The 16,916-nt window shown below is 43.1% G+C and overlaps 1 protein-coding gene across 4 annotated transcripts in view; it reads left to right on the top strand.

Moving 5' to 3' along the window:
• Nucleotides 1-16,916, top strand: part of LOC147708704 (uncharacterized) — a 138,226-nt gene that overhangs the window by 51,636 nt on the left and 69,674 nt on the right. Inside the window, exon 1 of one of the 4 annotated variants that reach the window (XM_086927353.1) lies at nt 347-424. The exons of the other annotated variants lie outside the window; for them this stretch is intronic. Coding sequence (XP_086783479.1) covers nt 385-424 — 40 coding nt within the window. The 5' untranslated portion in view covers nt 347-384. Of the gene's footprint in view, nt 1-346; nt 425-16,916 lie in introns of those variants that run through there. 4 annotated transcript variants of the gene reach the window in all.

Here is a 16,916-nt window from a genome sequence, read left to right as displayed (position 1 = left end):
GGTGTAAGGCAGTTTTATCATGTTTAAAGAGGAGAGCATAAGCACTTTAGCACTGGTTAGCAGTGGTAAAGTGCACAGAGTCCTAAAAGCTAACAGAAACTGGTTCCAAACATAGGAGGGTGAAGGCAAAAAGTCCAGGGATGATCCTGCAGAGAGGACCAAGTCCAACACTGTGTGTAGAGGGTGTATGTGGTATTTGCAATGCATAACCTAGCCGAAGGGGGTGGAGCACTGTACAGGATCAAAGACCAAGATCTAGCCAAAGATTATTTGATGGTATAGTTGTTTTCTAAAGCACAGAGGACTTGATACCGCAACATTATGATGTATTCTTTACAGATATGTGTCTTCAACTGTTTCCTAAATTAGAACAGAATCCTTTACATGGATGTTGTTCCGAGTCATGGGTGCACAGATGAAGAGGGTATGTAGCTTTGTTTTCTTCCTTCTTGCCCTTTATTTCCAGTCTGATGGAATCCTGATTGCGGGTGTGCTGATGGCCACCAGAGATACTGAGCTTTTCAGTCAAATAGGGTATTGGTTGTGATGGTCTTGTAAGATGAAACAGCTGGTACTAAGCATGATATGGCAACTAAGGGGAGTCAGAGAATTTAAATTAGAGTGGGGTGATGTAGTCATATATCTTCAGGTCCTTACTGATGTGTGCTGCAACATGTAGGAAGTTCATAAGAAAGGCCATTGTGGAATTTGTGAGGCCATGGAGAAAAGCGGTACCACCGTTCAGAGAGGTATACTTTCTGGGAGGAGCTGTTCCACTTTCTTTATGTAGGGTACTAGACTGTCTTGTGTTTTTTGACGGTGTGTACTTTGAGGGTGATGTCAGTTTCCTTATTAAATCCAAATGAAATAGCATTGAATGGTAGTTGGTGTACAACTCTCTAAGTTTATGTCTTATAGGCTCTGTGTGGCGTAGTTCTTGTTTGTTTTTCTTCAGATATACCAGGAATTCTGTTTCGGTGGGTTTAAGCTTCTGTTAGGTCCTGGACATCTATGTCTGGATAAGATGCAAACAATGTTTGAGGACTTTGAAATATATTTTTAATATAAAGGAAATCTTTCAAATTGTAAATAATGCTAGCAGACTTTCAAATGGTCAGGCAACGCCTGAGCGGAAGAGGAATTCTAAAACAAAATTTGAACTTGGACAAACACCCCCTTTGTGAACAAGCATTAGAAATGCAATAGGTCTTGCAGCATTAGAGTTAGTGCTTTTAGAATTGTTAATGGGTTTTTTTGTAAATCTTTAGCATGAGGTTGAGGGTGAGTGAGGGTGAGTGAGGGTGAGGGGTTGAGGGTGAGTGAGGGTGAGGCTGAGGGTGAGGGTGAGGGTGAGTGAGGGTGGGTGAGGGGTTGAGGGTGAGGGGTTGAGGGTGAGGGGTTGAGGGTGGGTGAGGGGTTGAGGGTAAGTGAGGGTGAGGGGTTGAGGGTGAGTGAGGGTGAGGGTGAGTGAGGGAGGGTGAGGGTGAGTGAGGGTGAGTGAGGGTGAGTGAGGGTGAGTGAGGGTGAGTGAGGGTGGGTGAGTGTGAGTGTGAGTGAGGGTGAGTGTGGGTGAGTGGGTGAGGGGTTGAGGGTGAGTGAGGGTGAGGGGTTGAGGGTGAGTGAGGGTGAGGGGTTGAGGGTGAGTGAGGGTGAGGGGTTGAGGGTGAATGAGGGTGAGGGAGGGTGAGGGGTTGAGGGTGAGGGGTTGAGGGTGAGTGGGGGTGAAGGTGAGTGAGGGTGAGGGTGAGTGAGGGTGGGTGAGTGTGAGTGAGGGTGAGTGTGTGTGTGGAGCGATATGAATTAAGGGACTAACTGCTTGCCCGCATAAACATGTGTATATTGCTCAGTGTTCACACCTTCCAAAATGTGCGTTCACTTCGACACTATCACTTCATTCCATATTCCTCATGAAAAGTTGCATACAGAAAGGAAATAACTAATGTGTAGAAAGATGGTGTTCCTTTGCCATATTAGTAGGAATAAATAGGACTTACTGCTGTGACCATTTGTTTGTATGTAAGTACACTCTTGCAATTCAGACAACAGGGCCTAGAATAAGGAGGCCCAGTAACCAGGGTGCAGCACGGTCCTCCTCGCACCCGAGGGCGTGTGAAGGACGTGCACCCCTCACCCTCGAGCCTCGATGGATCTGTCCCGCTCAGACTCCCTCAGCATAGGCCCGGGCTCCCATGGCTCTGTCAGATGCGTTGTACATTCTAGGAATATCTCAGCCAGAGGGCTGGAGCGACCGACGGACGGAAGCTGCGTGCACGAAGCGCGTCACTGATGCTTATATATCATATACGAACAGTAGCGTCTCTGTTGAGATAGGAAACCATTAATAACGTATCGGTTATGTGCACTTATCTAGACAGTGTGTACACACAACCCATGATAGACGGGGACAGCTGACAGACATCTCTTTGTGTTGCTTCACTGTCTTTATGCATTTATGCTGCATTTAGGTTTGAAGACTCCTATATTTGATCACACTCAGTACATTTTGATTTATTTTAAGGGCGAAACGTACATTACGTGACGGCTGATGTATGAACGTAAACAGTGGCAATTGTGGGAGAGGCGGGTGTGAACTTGCGTGGTGTGTGTCTGTATACGTGTGCTTGTCTGGTAGGGGCATGGTACAGAAATGTAAGAATGTGTGTGTGTAAGCGTGCGTGTCTGAGTGTGTATCTAAGTGCGTGTTTATATCTGTGTTTGAGCGTGTGAGGGCAATGTGTGTACGTCTGTGTTTTTGTGTGAGTGCATGTGTGTTTGTTAATAAGATCATCTGCGTTTGCGTGATTGTGTATCGATATATGTGTGTGTCAGTGTGAGGATGTTTGTGCGTATCTGCGTGTCGTAGAGGGTAGGTGTATGTATTCGTGTGTGAGTGTGTCTTTGGGTGTGTGTCTGGGTACTTGTTTGTTTATTTGTGTCTTTGGGGGCGTGATTTGCTATATATGTGTGTATTCGTTTTTGTGTATATCTGAGTGTGTGCCGGTGTATATGTTTGTGTAATATGTACGTTAGCTTGATTGTGTATTAGTGTGTGAGAGAGAGAATGTCAGCGTTGTTCAAATAATAACACTGTTTTGCAGGTTACTCTGTCATTGATTCAAAATTTCAGACCGGTTTCTAGAGCCATACGCACGCTGTAATTATGGTGTACATTGCAACTGCATAGGATTCAAAATTGAGGACCATTTCGACACTAAACAGTTTTTGAGGTATTTGCAGCGTTTACAAATGTACTGAGTAGGTGTACAACGTCTGTCATTGCCAGTGGGGTGTACATGTCAAGATGAAATTTGCATATTGTACATTGCTCATTGGTGAGCCTATTTAGTGCGGTTGTGTAGATTTGCCGGCGGTTAGAGTGCGCAGGGCCGCCTGCAGCGGGGAGTGAAGCCAGCAGGCGTGTGAGGCGGCCGGGGAGCCGGGGAGGAGTGCGGGAACAGACGGGAGGAGAGTGGGAGGAGAGTAGGAGGAGTAGGGGAGGCGAAGCCTTCAACAACAGGAAAACAAAAGGGGAACAGCGATACGAGGCAGACATCAGCAGTATTCAAATTATCGGACGTCTGCTCAATGTATACCCCAGACCCCGGGTTTACATGGGTAAATCCACGCAAACTGTATAGTACCTCATCGGCTAACACGCATCTCTGTCAGCGCTGCCGCGTGGGAGTTTCTTTTTGCGTGCATAACAATCAGGAGATTCCAAGCAGCATGCCAGTGTGTCGGAGTGCCAAAGGAGCGCTGTGTTCCGGACGGGGTGCATGCATGACGTCAAAGCGCACAGCCATTTTGAAAGCAAAAGTTTGCAGTATTTAATGCAGCGCACTGGAACAGTGATGTGCACACTTATTTGCATATTGTTTTAGCTGAACGTCTGAGTCAGTGACGTGAACACTATCTACATTCACTACTTTGCGGGTTATCCGGTCAGTGACTAGTACACTTTCTTACCCGTTTTATCAGTAACACACTTTTTGTAGCTTACTAGTGTTGGGAGTAGCGTGTTAGAACAGTGGCGTGCACACTTAATTACAATTTGTTTTGATTGACGGTCTGAGATTGTGATTTGCGCTCTTCAAATAATAACACTGTTTTGCAGGTTACTCTGTCATTGATTCAAAATTTCAGACCGGTTTCTAGAGCCATACGCACGCTGTAATTATGGTGTACATTGCAACTGCATAGGATTCAAAATTGAGGACCATTTCGACACTAAACAGTTTTTGAGGTATTTGCAGCGTTTACAAATGTACTGAGTAGGTGTACAACGTCTGTCATTGCCAGTGGGGTGTACATGTCAAGATGAAATTTGCATATTGTACATTGCTCATTGGTGAGCCTATTTAGTGCGGTTGTGTAGATTTGCCGGCGGTTAGAGTGCGCAGGGCCGCCTGCAGCGGGGAGTGAAGCCAGCAGGCGTGTGAGGCGGCCGGGGAGCCGGCGGGGGAGTCTGGTGCGAGGCGCGGGGGGGGGGAACAGACCACGGACAAACTTTGTGTTACCTTCTGTTCTGTGTGTCTGCGGTGTGTAATGCGTATTCAGGAAGACTGGTACACAGATCCCGGCTTATTTGCTGAAAAACAGGATATGATCGTGGTACACGGTGGGCCGTTAGCAAGGGGTGCTTGATAGCTCACAGGAAACAAGCCTTTCACCGTAACACGGCGGGCAGGGGAGGGGGCGGAGAAGGGAGAGGAGAAATGCGACACGGAGGGAAGGGGAGGGGGCGGAGCGGGGAGGGGGCGGAGAGGGGAGAGGTGCGACACGGCGTTAGACGGAAGGAAGAGAGGGGAGGGGGAGGAGAAAGAGAAATGCGACACGGCGGGAGGGGGCGGAGCGGGGGAGAGGGTGTGTGTGTGTTGTTAGGAGACGGACGTGCACGCGCACGCGCTTTTAAGGTCAATGCGCATGCGCATAAGCTCAATGCGCATGCGCATTGACCTTAAAAGTCACGGGCACTGCAAGGAATCGCCACGATTCCTTGCAGTGTGGATAAAGAGTGGATAACTCGCAATAGTCTCGCTTGCTCGATGCGCATGCGCATCGACAGGCGAGACCTAAAAAGGACCCAGTTGCTCAACCATTTTATCTGGAAAGACTTCAGATATTTGTACCTGCAGAGAAGAGCGCTCAAGCCAAAATCTCCCTCAAGTCTGGTGCAAGTAATGTCTCTGGGCGCTAATTTCAGTCCATCTGATATAATTTAGAACTGAAAATAGTAGTTGAATTGCATACCCGACACATAATGGGTCTCAGATAAATCACATTGTTTAACTATGTTTGTAATAAACTCAGATCAGTAGTGAATTCTACCAGGAGTACAAGCATAATTATTTTCTGAAGAGTTTCCATCTTTAAATGGATGGTCCACCCTCTTCAAATCTATCACTGGAAGAACACCATATAACACTTTCAGGAACAGAAATAGCCTCTCCCTGCATAGGAAAGGTTACAGTATAATGAATTTCTTTTGCAGTAAACAAAAAATTCCACCCTGAACGTTTGCCTCAATCACCAGTTTCCTGCACGTTTGATGCTGTCCCCATTAGCAGCAGAAAACAAAATGAAACAAGCCTTGGCAAAGCCAATAAGTCTCACCTATGCGAGAGCTATTGGCTTTGCCAATGTCTTTTAACCATGTTGTACAGTAGTGTGGCTGCTATTCAGCATGGCTAAATGTTAGTGGTATGGCAAAGAGGAGAGTGGAGTGAAACAACGTGGAGTGGCTTACAAAGGGTTGGAGTAGGATGTATGACGGTACGACGCGTCCGTCACAACGCGTGCTTTTACAACGCGTCCCTTACAACGCATGTCGTTACCACGACTTGCGTTGGGGGCGCGGATTGAGAATAGTATAATTTACTATTCTAACACCAGTCCCCGTGGACACTAGGGAAGGTGTTGGAATAGTAAATATACTATTCTTAATCCTCTAGCGCACTCCAGCGCAAGTCGTAGTTACGACTTGCGTTGTAACGGACGCGTCGTAAAAGCACTGTGGAGTAAAATCCGCGTCGTAAAGGATGTTCCCCGTTGGAGTAGAGTGGTGTGGAGTAGAGTGCCATGGAGTGGCGTAGAGCAGAGTAGTGTAAAGCGGAGTGGAGTTCTGTGGAGTAGATTAGAGTGGGGTGGAATAAAGTGGCATGGAGTAGAGCAGAGTGGCATGGATTGTAGTGGTGTAGAGCAAAGTGGCATTGATTGGAATGGTGTAGAGTGGAGTAAATTATAGCGGCGCAGAGTAGAGTGGCCTAGAGTCTCATTATGAGGGTGTGGGATGGAGTGAAGTTGGGTAGAATGGAGAGGCATAGAGTAGATTGGTATAGAGTGAAATTGCATTGAGTGGCATGGAGTAGAGTAGAGTGGCATAGATTGACGTGTAGTGGTGTGGAATAGAATAGAGTAGAGTGTTGTGGAGCAGAGTGATGTGGCATAGAGTAGATTGGAGTAGAGTAGACTGGCATAGAGTGGAGTGGCGTGAAGTGGCGTAGAGTCCCATAGAGTGGCATTTCGTGATGTGGAGTAGCATAGAGTTGATTGGAGTAGCTTAGTATGGAGTGCCATAGAGTAGATGGGAGTAGAGTAAAGTGGAGTGGCGGAAAGTACATTGGAGTTGAGTAGATTGGCATAGAATGGAGTGTTATAAAGTCAAGTACAGTAGAGTACTATTGTAGTGGAGGTAAGCAACTAACTCAATAGGGGCAATAGATTAATAAGCTGTATGCCTGTGTTTAAAGTAGGAAAGCACATTGCATTTTCAGGAATAATACCAAAACACTAAAAAAAATAGTGCATTGCAAAAAGTTGAGGAAGAACACACATACTTGGCCCATGCTCCAGTGAGGACCTAACACAAGAACGAAAGGAGAGCCTACAAGACCCAAGCAATCGAAAGAGAGTGGTAACAAAAACAAGTGAACTTAGGGAAATAAATAAAATTCAATTGGTGTCTTGGAAAAAAGTGTTATCGAATCAATTAAACATTTTTCTCCAAAATTGCATATAATATTTTTGTTAAAGGAAAGCTCTAGAAATAAAGGACAATTCTCCTGACATCAGATTGTCGAAGTTCAAGCCCATAATTTGTAAAACAACCTTATATACGCACCATGAATTGCAGTTAGTGTGAGTCTGTATTGAGCCTGTGTATCAACCCAGCACAATTTATGCCCACTGTATTTTGAATAAGCACTCCGCTTCAAGGCAAGGTAGGGTTATAATAATAACAGAATTGTTATGGAACGCAGTCAGCATCACTATTCCTGACCACCATAAATGAAAAAGGTTAATATTGAGTTACTCTGGAATCTACTCTAACTTGGAAATGACTAACCCAGTGCTTAATTTGAGCCGGTGGTTGCTGGTGGGAGGCACCTGCACTTATTTTTGGGGATCAGCAGTTATTTCATCACATCGGACATTCCCTGAGGCCAACAGAGGAAAAAACAAACAAAACGAAAAGACAGGAAAACAAACACAGAAAATCGATCAACCAAGGGAGAAAGCTGACACATTTGAGTGTGAGATAACGTGACAAGGAGTGACTGGCAGTGAATTAAAGAGACCTGAGGTGGATTTGGAACTGTGCACCTTTGCTGCTTGAACTCTGACTTTTTATAGCGCCAGCGGCAAGTGTCTCAGCAGCGCTTTGAGCACCAGCACCTATTATTATACAAATAAAGCATTGGACTAACCATTTAGGATATGAGATTACATATCAGTAACACAGGCCATCTGGAATTTTGACTTACTCATAACTGGGCCCTGGTAGGAGGATTCCACGTCCACGGGTCCACCAATAGCATATTGGTTGGTTTTGCCTTTTAGGTGCTGAAAAAGAGCATAACTAAAAAAGCATCTGTAAAAATAAAATAAAAACATAATACAACCAAATAGCAAAAGACTCCAGGTAAAAGTAAAGAGATGAATCTTGTTGGACTTTGATCTGCACAACACTTGTACTCATTTTTTAAGTTCAAATATATTTTATTGACAGTTATGTAAATCACTTGTACAATTTAGAAGAGAAAATAAAACTAAAACAAAAAATTCAATATAAAGAGAAAATGTACAATAAAATGTGTAAAAGATACATTCCATAGGAGTTAAACTGTAGATATAACCAGCAATAATGAAATATGCTAAAATTATTAATGTATTGATATACTAAAGGATGATAAAATGATTGTTAACAGAAACTAGGGAAAATAATGAAGGGAACTCAAGGAGGTTTAGCGACTTCCTGTTGAAAAGGGGATTGAGGCAAAGAACGGAGAGCACATGTATCAAAAAATGAGATGACTGGATCCCACAACTGTTTTCGTTTTGGAGCTAAAGTGAGTGGATAAAGAAACGTTGTGTCCAGCCTATGATTGTAACATACAGCATACCACCAAGCCTGATACAAGAGTTTAGTGAGATCCTTCCAAGCCTTGGTAATCTCCTGAAAAGCCACTGCAATAAGCAGGTCAATTATTTTTATGCTGAAAGTGCAGTGTGCCCAAATGGGGGAAATGCTGCCTAAAAAAATATGAGATATGTGAAATGGGTGTGTAGTGGAGAAGATGTTAATTTTAAACCACACCTTAACCCAAAACGTATGAACCGGAGTGCATTTAAAAAGTAAGTGTAGCAAATCTGCATGAGGAGCCGAGCAAGTCCAACATGAATGTGACAAATCAGGGTATCTTTTACTAAGAATAAGTGGGGAAAGTAAGAGTCTGTTATAAATGAAAAACAAAGTCTGAATAGTATTTGCAGCCCCGGAGGACTTTCGTAACCTCACCCACAGCCTATCCCATACCTCAACAGACCATGAGAGACCTATGTCTATTTCCCATGCTTCCTCCACTTTAGTCTTTGTGCGTGGTGATGCTGGAGCGTGTAGCAAAGAATACATCTTGGATGCCCTAGTCCCTCTAATAAGTAGAGTGCGCAATTGAGATATAAGAGGAGACTCCTGGGGTGATGTGGAAGGCAACATGATGTACGATTCATATGCTGATTGGAGTGCTTGTGATAATTTAAGATATTTAGCACGAAACGAAGAGGGGAGATGGAAAGATGCCGCAGCTTCTGAAAAAGAAATAATACGAGATTGCTGGAATAGTTGATGTACCCAAACAAGACCAAGACTTCTCCAGGACTTCCAGAAAAATGGTTTATTATTTATTAAAATCGATGAGTTATACCAAATAGGTTTGTCATAAAAGGAAGAAATTAAAGGGGATGGCAGAATTTTAGAAGTGTATTTGAGGATCGGAGTGGAAATAGACTGCGGTGGACGAAAAAAAGAGAGGTACTGCAGAAAAGAGAAGGGAGAAATATATGCCAATTCTAGCGTTGTCCACAAGGGAGAGAACACGGAAGAATCTTCAATCCATCTAGAAGCTTGATTTAATAGAAAGGATTTGTGATACAAAGAAAAATTCAGAAAATTTACCCCACCCTCTGCTTTCGGGCGCGTTAATTTAGATATAGACATACAAGCCTTTTTGCGACCCCATAGGAATGAAGATAAAATGGAGTTAATTTTCTTGAAATGAAATAAAGGGATAGAAAATGGAATATTGGAAACTGTGAACAAAACCAAGGGGGAAAGCATCATTTTAATAGTATCCAATCTGCCCCACCAAGATAAATATAAAGGGTGCCATTTCGTGGTAAGGTCCGTCAATTTCTTTAAGCAATCTTCCATGCAATGTGAAACCGTACCAGAAAGAGTAGGAGTAAAGTGAAGACCCAAATATTTGATACAATTAGGATTCCACGTGAAACCCGAAGAAGTGAAATCTGATTTATAATGAATTTAGTCAAGGGCAAAATCTCACATTGTCTTTATTTAATCTGTAACCAGACACTGAGGCAAATGAATTAACTTCAGTTAAAAAAGCAGGTACCGAAGTCGTGGGCTCAGACATAAATAATAGAACGTCGTCCGCGTACGCCGCCATTTTAATTGTGGACTGCTGGAATGAAAACCCCTTTATGGCGATATTTTGACGAATTCGCAACAGGAAGGGCTCCAAGGCAAGACTGAATAAGAAAGGCGAAAGAGGACAACCCTGACGCACTCCTCTACCAAGAGAGAAATAAGAAGAAATACCACCATTCGCCGCGATAGCAGCTCTTGGGTGTGAGTATAGGAGAAAGATGAGGGTAGAAATTTTTGGCCCAAAGCCGAACCACTTCAACGTTTGGAAAAGATACAGCCACTCGACTCTGTCAAAAGCCTTTTCTGCGTCTAAGGCAATTGCAGCGATAGAATGAGAAGAATGGGAAGTCTTAGAGAGAATATCGAAGAATAGTCTAGTGTTATCAGAAAGTAGTCTGCCCTTGACGAAACCGGACTGCTCTTTCCCTAGTAAGTCTGGTAAAAAGGATTCCAAACGGAGAGCCAAAGATTTAGAAAAAATGTTGTAATCAATATTCACTAGGGAAATGGGTCTATAATTTTTACAATACTGTGGATCTTTACCTGGTTTGGAAAGAATGTAAATAAGAGCGTCAGAAAAGGAACCGGAGGAAGAACCGGAATCTAGAAAAGTTGAAATAAGTGTACGTAATTTTGGGATAAGTAATGCAGGGAAATGGAGAAAAAATTCCACTGTAAAACCATCTGGACCCGGGGCCTTATCTTTTTTGAGAGATTTTAAAGCACCAAGAAGTTCTTTCTGGGTTATATCTGATTCTAATGGGGAAAGGTCAGGAGGAGAAGCGAAAGTTGACTCGATGACTGAAAAGTATTGACAGATATCCTGGGTCGTAGAAGTTGCTTCAGAAGAATATAAAGTTTTGTAAAATTGAAGAAATTCCGTTAAGATGTCTTCATCCTTATGTCTCAAAACAGAATCCTGACCATAAATATTATCTATATTAGTCCTATTCTTCTTGACTTTCTAATAATTTGCCAATAGTTTTCCGGCCTTATTTTGACCCCCGTAAAATTTAGCACTGGAGCGCAATAGATAATTGGAAGCATTATTTGTGGTATCCTTATTGAATTGCAATTTAGTAGCTATGAGTTCATTCAAACATACTTTAGATTTAGAAGCAAAGTAAGAATGTTCCAATTGTTTAATTTTGGCGAGAAGGTCATTTGTGACTTGCTCTGCTTTCCTACGCTTGCGGGAGACATATCCAATAATAAAATCTCTTGCGGATGCCTTAAAGGCATCCCACACAACAGGAAAGGGCACCTCAGTGGATTCATTGCGTAAGAAAAAGCCATGAAAAAAGGCAGTAAAGAGTGAAACAAAATCAGAATCAAGAAGCAAAGAATTATTGAAACGCCATTTCCTAGTGAGGGGTGATTTCTGCAAAATGTCAAGATGAATGGAAGCTGGTGCGTGGTCCGAGATTAAAATAGAGCCAATGTCAGAAGCGAACAAAGATTGAGAAAGATGATGTGAGATAAAAAAGTAATCTAAACGAGATTGGATCTGGTGAGGCGGAGAGAAAAAAAGAGTATTCTCTTAGAGTGGGATTACATAACCTCCAGGCATCAATAAGTTTAAACTGATGAATGAGTTGTTTGAAAGATGTATGTGACTTATGGGGAGTGTATGTGCTGGTAGAGTGCCTATCTAAAAAGGGGACAATAACCTCATTACAATCTCCTGCCAGAATGAAATTATCCTCATAATGTTGAGTAATGTGAGGAGATAAAGAAGACCAAAAAGAGGCATCCCCTTTAGTTGGAGCGTATATGTTTAGAAGGGAAACTGGAGTATTATCCATAACACATTTAACCAAGGCCCATCTACCAGACTGGTCTGCTGAGTTGGCGAGTATCTTGACTGAGAGGGATTTATGAAATAAAATGAGAACCCCATTACGCTTTCCATCGCCTGGGGAAAAGAAGACCTCCCCAACCCAACCTCTTTTGAGTTTGACAGATTCTTCGGGTAAAAGGTGTGATTCTTGTAAACAAGCAATGTCTGTTTTAAGCGTGGCTAGTTGTGTTAAGACTCTCTGCCTTTTTATGGGGGAGTGCAAACCTCTAACGTTCCATGAAACAATTTTTAAAGGCATTCAACAAGATATAAAAAGTACAGACTAAGCTGGTTAATGTAAAGCAGCAATATAAGGGAATCAAAAATTAATGTATAGCAATCAATGCAAAGTATTAAGAATGAACAGCAGAAAACTCTTAAAGTGAGAATACATGAAAAATACAAAATACAACATTTTCTTATGCAGATAAAATTAAGTATAATCAAAAAATAGCATTCAATATAATTACCTATGAAAAAAAAACTGTATTCAATGACAATGAAATCAAATGAGAGCGCAGATGATGAGATACATAAAAGTATGAAGAAAACAGGAGAAAAAAAGAGAAAACAGGAAATCATCCAGGAAGAAACAAGATAAGAGGAAAAAGCCGAAAAAAGATTTGGATCGAAGGGACAAGAAAAAGAGAAAAGCAAGAAAAGAAAAAGATATAGAAGAAAGATATGAAGGAAGAAATATGACTTACAGAACATCCAGGACATATATGGGTAGGGAGGATGGAGGCCACATAGGACAATGACGGGATCGCAACTCGTAAGGGAAGGCGGGAGGGAGAGACGACTCGGCAGACTCCATGAATGAAATGAGGAAAAACAAACAGGGTAATGATCTATAGAAATGGAGACAAAAGAACACATGAAAAACAATAACAACTAAAGATTAGAAATAAAAATCTAGATAAGCAATACCTATGAGCTAGCAATCAAAGGCAATAAATGCATATGGAATAAACCTTAAGATAACAATAAAAAACATCAAGTAAATTGAGATACAGATGCAACGTCCATCTCAGCAGGGCTATGGGAATAGAGAAAACTCTTCAGCTTCAATGGGTCCTCATAAGTGGTGGTTTTGTTGTTGAGGGTCACCCTAAAGAGACAAGGATGAAACAGACCAAAATGCGCTCCAAGCTAGCGCAGTTGCGGAAGTAAGTACAAAAACTCCTTGCGCCTGTCAGCGGTAGCCTTGGCATAGTCCTGAGAGAAAAAAAGAGGATTGCCCGACCATAAAACTCGCTTCATGGCTCTTGCAGCTGAAATAATTTTGAGCAAATCAGTAAATTCAAGGAAGTAGATGATAACACCACTTGGTTTTCTAACAGCCGAGTTGGACATCGTATTAGGAGGGGGGCCCAAACGGTGCGCCCTTTGTATATTGAGATTGGTGCTGTCCGGTAATAAAAGAACCTTTGGTAGAAAAGTCTTGAAAAACACCAGGGGGTCCGACCCCTCTGTCCCCTCCGGAAGACCATAAATTCGTAGGTTATTCCTTCTATTTCGATTTTCTAAAGTTGCTTATGCATGGCAGATATCTGTGCGCACAACGGGTCCACCTTAGAGACGGACGAGGTCAGGGAAGTAACATCTTGTTCCAATTTGGTAACACGACCATCAACAGATAACAATTTATCCGTGATCGTTTGGAGTGTAGCTCTAGACTCATCAATGAAAGGGCGCAACACCCTTATTTCCTCCAATAGGATATCCATGGTGGCTAAGTTGGGCTGCTTAGGAGGAGAAGGAGGATCTTTTAGAACCTTTTCATAGGGCTTTTAGTGTTTGAGGACGAGGACGGATTTGATGATGACGATGAATGTTTAGAAGATGACTCCAGCGAATCCTCCATTGCAAGGCAGTGATATCTGGAGCTCGTATGAATTAGGAATTTACGTGAGGAAGATGAGGGTTTATGCAGATCCTTGTATAATTTGCCCATTAAGATATGTAACACCAGTAAGTTTGTTTAAAGATATATACGAGGCATGCAATGAGAGAACAGTAAATTAGAATAAAGATGCAAATGCCACTAATGCAGAGATAGTGAATTCAAAATCCTACTATGCATCTGGTACTGACATATAGAAACATAGCATAATGTAATAATAAGGCAAATTTCAAACATTTACTGCAAAAACCAACCATTGCATAATAGAAAAGGATGCGAGGAAAAACATGTACATAAATACTCCAGAAAACATTTGATAAAAACCTCAATGAAGTAAATAATGCATAAAGAACCTGTGAGGAAAATAATAAAAGTCAATGTAGCATGTAAAAATAACCAAGCGCCATCTTGAATGAATGAGAGATATAAGGCGCCAAAAATTCAGGTAAAAAGATGAAGGTGAGGCGTCAAATGCAGGCTAATGCACAGTAAAACATCAAGGCTGTAGCAGTAGTATTGAAAGTTAGCCTAAAACCAGCTGAGTCCTGAAGCAGCGCCAAGGAAATGAAAAATAATAAATAAACGATTTCCTCAAGCAGAATTCAGGAACTGTGCTATGAAACAGGCTGTCGTGCTGAAGAGATAGGGAATGACTTCATCAAGTCAGTTAAACGAAGCACAGTGAAGGAAAAGAATCGTGTAGCAACAAATAGCAGAAGGGACCATACTTCTAATACGCAGCAGCAGACATGAGGCTGAATTAACAGAGCGTGCAGCCCACAACAAAGAAAACGAGTTACCGCTAGGAGCCGAGCTCCGTCAGCGAGGCTCGTAAAATGGCGTCTGCACTACCTCATATTTACAACAAGGGGTGGTGAGGGACAGAGTCTCTGAATTAAGCAGAATACTCTCACCCAGTCAAGAGATCAGGGCTAGATCCAACACCGTTTTTTAGCTCACTGCACCATCCCAGTTTCAGAACCTGGCTGTATGCAAATTAGTCTGTTCCTGTCCCAGTGCATGATGGGAACAGGGCAAACCAAACTACAAAAGCCAATTCTTACACTGGGAAGGAAACAAGCTACCGGGGACCGGTTTCTGGCATTTCAGCCGTCTTCGGCCCGGCTTGCTTGAATCCTGATGGTGCAATGAGCAAGGGACTCACATCTGAGTATACCCTTCCACGCTTAGGGTGGACAAAAATATTTACAACAAGGGGTGGTGAGGGACAGAGTCTCTGAATTAAGCAGAATACTCTCACCCAGTCAAGAGATCAGGGCTAGATCCAACACCGTTTTTTAGCTCACTGCACCATCCCAGTTTCAGAACCTGGCTGTATGCAAATTAGTCTGTTCCTGTCCCAGTGCATGATGGGAACAGGGCAAACCAAACTACAAAAGCCAATTCTTACACTGGGAAGGAAACAAGCTACCGGGGACCGGTTTCTGGCATTTCAGCCGTCTTCGGCCCGGCTTGCTTGAATCCTGATGGTGCAATGAGCAAGGGACTCACATCTGAGTATACCCTTCCACGCTTAGGGTGGACAAAAATATTTACAACAAGGGGTGGTGAGGGACAGGGTCTCTGAATTAAGCAGAATACTCTCACCCAGTCAAGAGATCAGGGCTAGATCCAACACCGTTTTTTAGCTCACTGCACCATCCCAGTTTCAGAACCTGGCTGTATGCAAATTAGTCTGTTCCTGTCCCAGTGCATGATGGGAACAGGGCAAACCAAACTACAAAAGCCAATTCTTACACTGGGAAGGAAACAAGCTACCGGGGACCGGTTTCTGGCATTTCAGCCGTCTTCGGCCCGGCTTGCTTGAATCCTGATGGTGCAATGAGCAAGGGACTCACATCTGAGTATACCCTTCCACGCTTAGGGTGGACAAAAATATTTACAACAAGGGCTGGTGAGGGACAGAGTCTCTGAATTAAGCAGAATACTCTCACCCAGTCAAGAGATCAGGGCTAGATCCAACACCGTTTTTTAGCTCACTGCACCATCCCAGTTTCAGAACCTGGCTGTATGCAAATTAGTCTGTTCCTGTCCCAGTGCATGATGGGAACAGGGCAAACCAAACTACAAAAGCCAATTCTTACACTGGGAAGGAAACAAGCTACCGGGGACCGGTTTCTGGCATTTCAGCCGTCTTCGGCCCGGCTTGCTTGAATCCTGATGGTGCAATGAGCAAGGGACTCACATCTGAGTATACCCTTCCACGCTTAGGGTGGACAAAAATATTTACAACAAGGGGTGGTGAGGGACAGAGTCTCTGAATTAAGCAGAATACTCTCACCCAGTCAAGAGATCAGGGCTAGATCCAACACCGTTTTTTAGCTCACTGCACCATCCCAGTTTCAGAACCTCATAGGCAAACCAAATGCGTGTTAGGGCATTGAAAAAGCTACGCATACAAAGTTAATTAATTTGTCCACAGAAATGAAGGCATTAGAGCACTTGGGCAGGAGGGAGGTAAACCAGAAGACGCTGCTCGCAGTGAGCGTAAGCAACCCGGATAACCGCTAGGAGCAAGGCTCCGTCAGCGGGGTCCAGGAAATGGCCGCAACCTCGCCAGGCTCCGTTGTACACTTGGAGTGTAAAAGTAGACCTTTCTGGCCTCGTAAGCTCCAGCCAAGGTGTCGCTCCGACACTACAGTCCTTCCCTCAACCAGACCCGCATTTTTGGCATCTCAGCCACAGGTAGGAGTCACGTCATGCCCTCCTTCGCAGCAGCTTCCCGGGAGAGTCACAGAAACACCGCCATCTCCTGCGGGCGCTAGCCCGTCCCCCCCCCCCCCACCCCCAACACTTGTACTCATACAAACTAAAAGCAGTGTTAGTGAAAATTCGATTATTTAGATGTTTCTTTCCATATGATCAAAACACTACAATGCACAGATTAAAATTTGAACAAAAAACGTTGTACACACATTAACAACAATAAAAGTACTTAAAATCACTGCATTTAAAAAATAGTAACACAGATTACAAACAATATTGTTATGTAAGTAGGTATATGCTGGTATTAGTAGAGGGAGAACACACCTGGAGACAATGGATTGCTGAACAGGGTGCATGCACCCGGATAAATAGAATTATTTTGGTAATGGCAAGATTAAAGTGTTGGGTAAGGTGTAGTTCTTCGTAAAGATGTGTGTCTTCAGTTTTTTCTGAATTGTAGTAGAGTTGATGCTGATCAAATGTTAAAAACTAAAAAT

The sequence above is a fragment of the Lissotriton vulgaris genome, chromosome 6 (genome assembly GCF_964263255.1).
Source record: "Lissotriton vulgaris chromosome 6, aLisVul1.2, whole genome shotgun sequence".
NCBI lineage: Eukaryota > Metazoa > Chordata > Amphibia > Caudata > Salamandridae > Lissotriton > Lissotriton vulgaris.
This window is presented reverse-complemented; position numbering and strand designations above follow the sequence as displayed.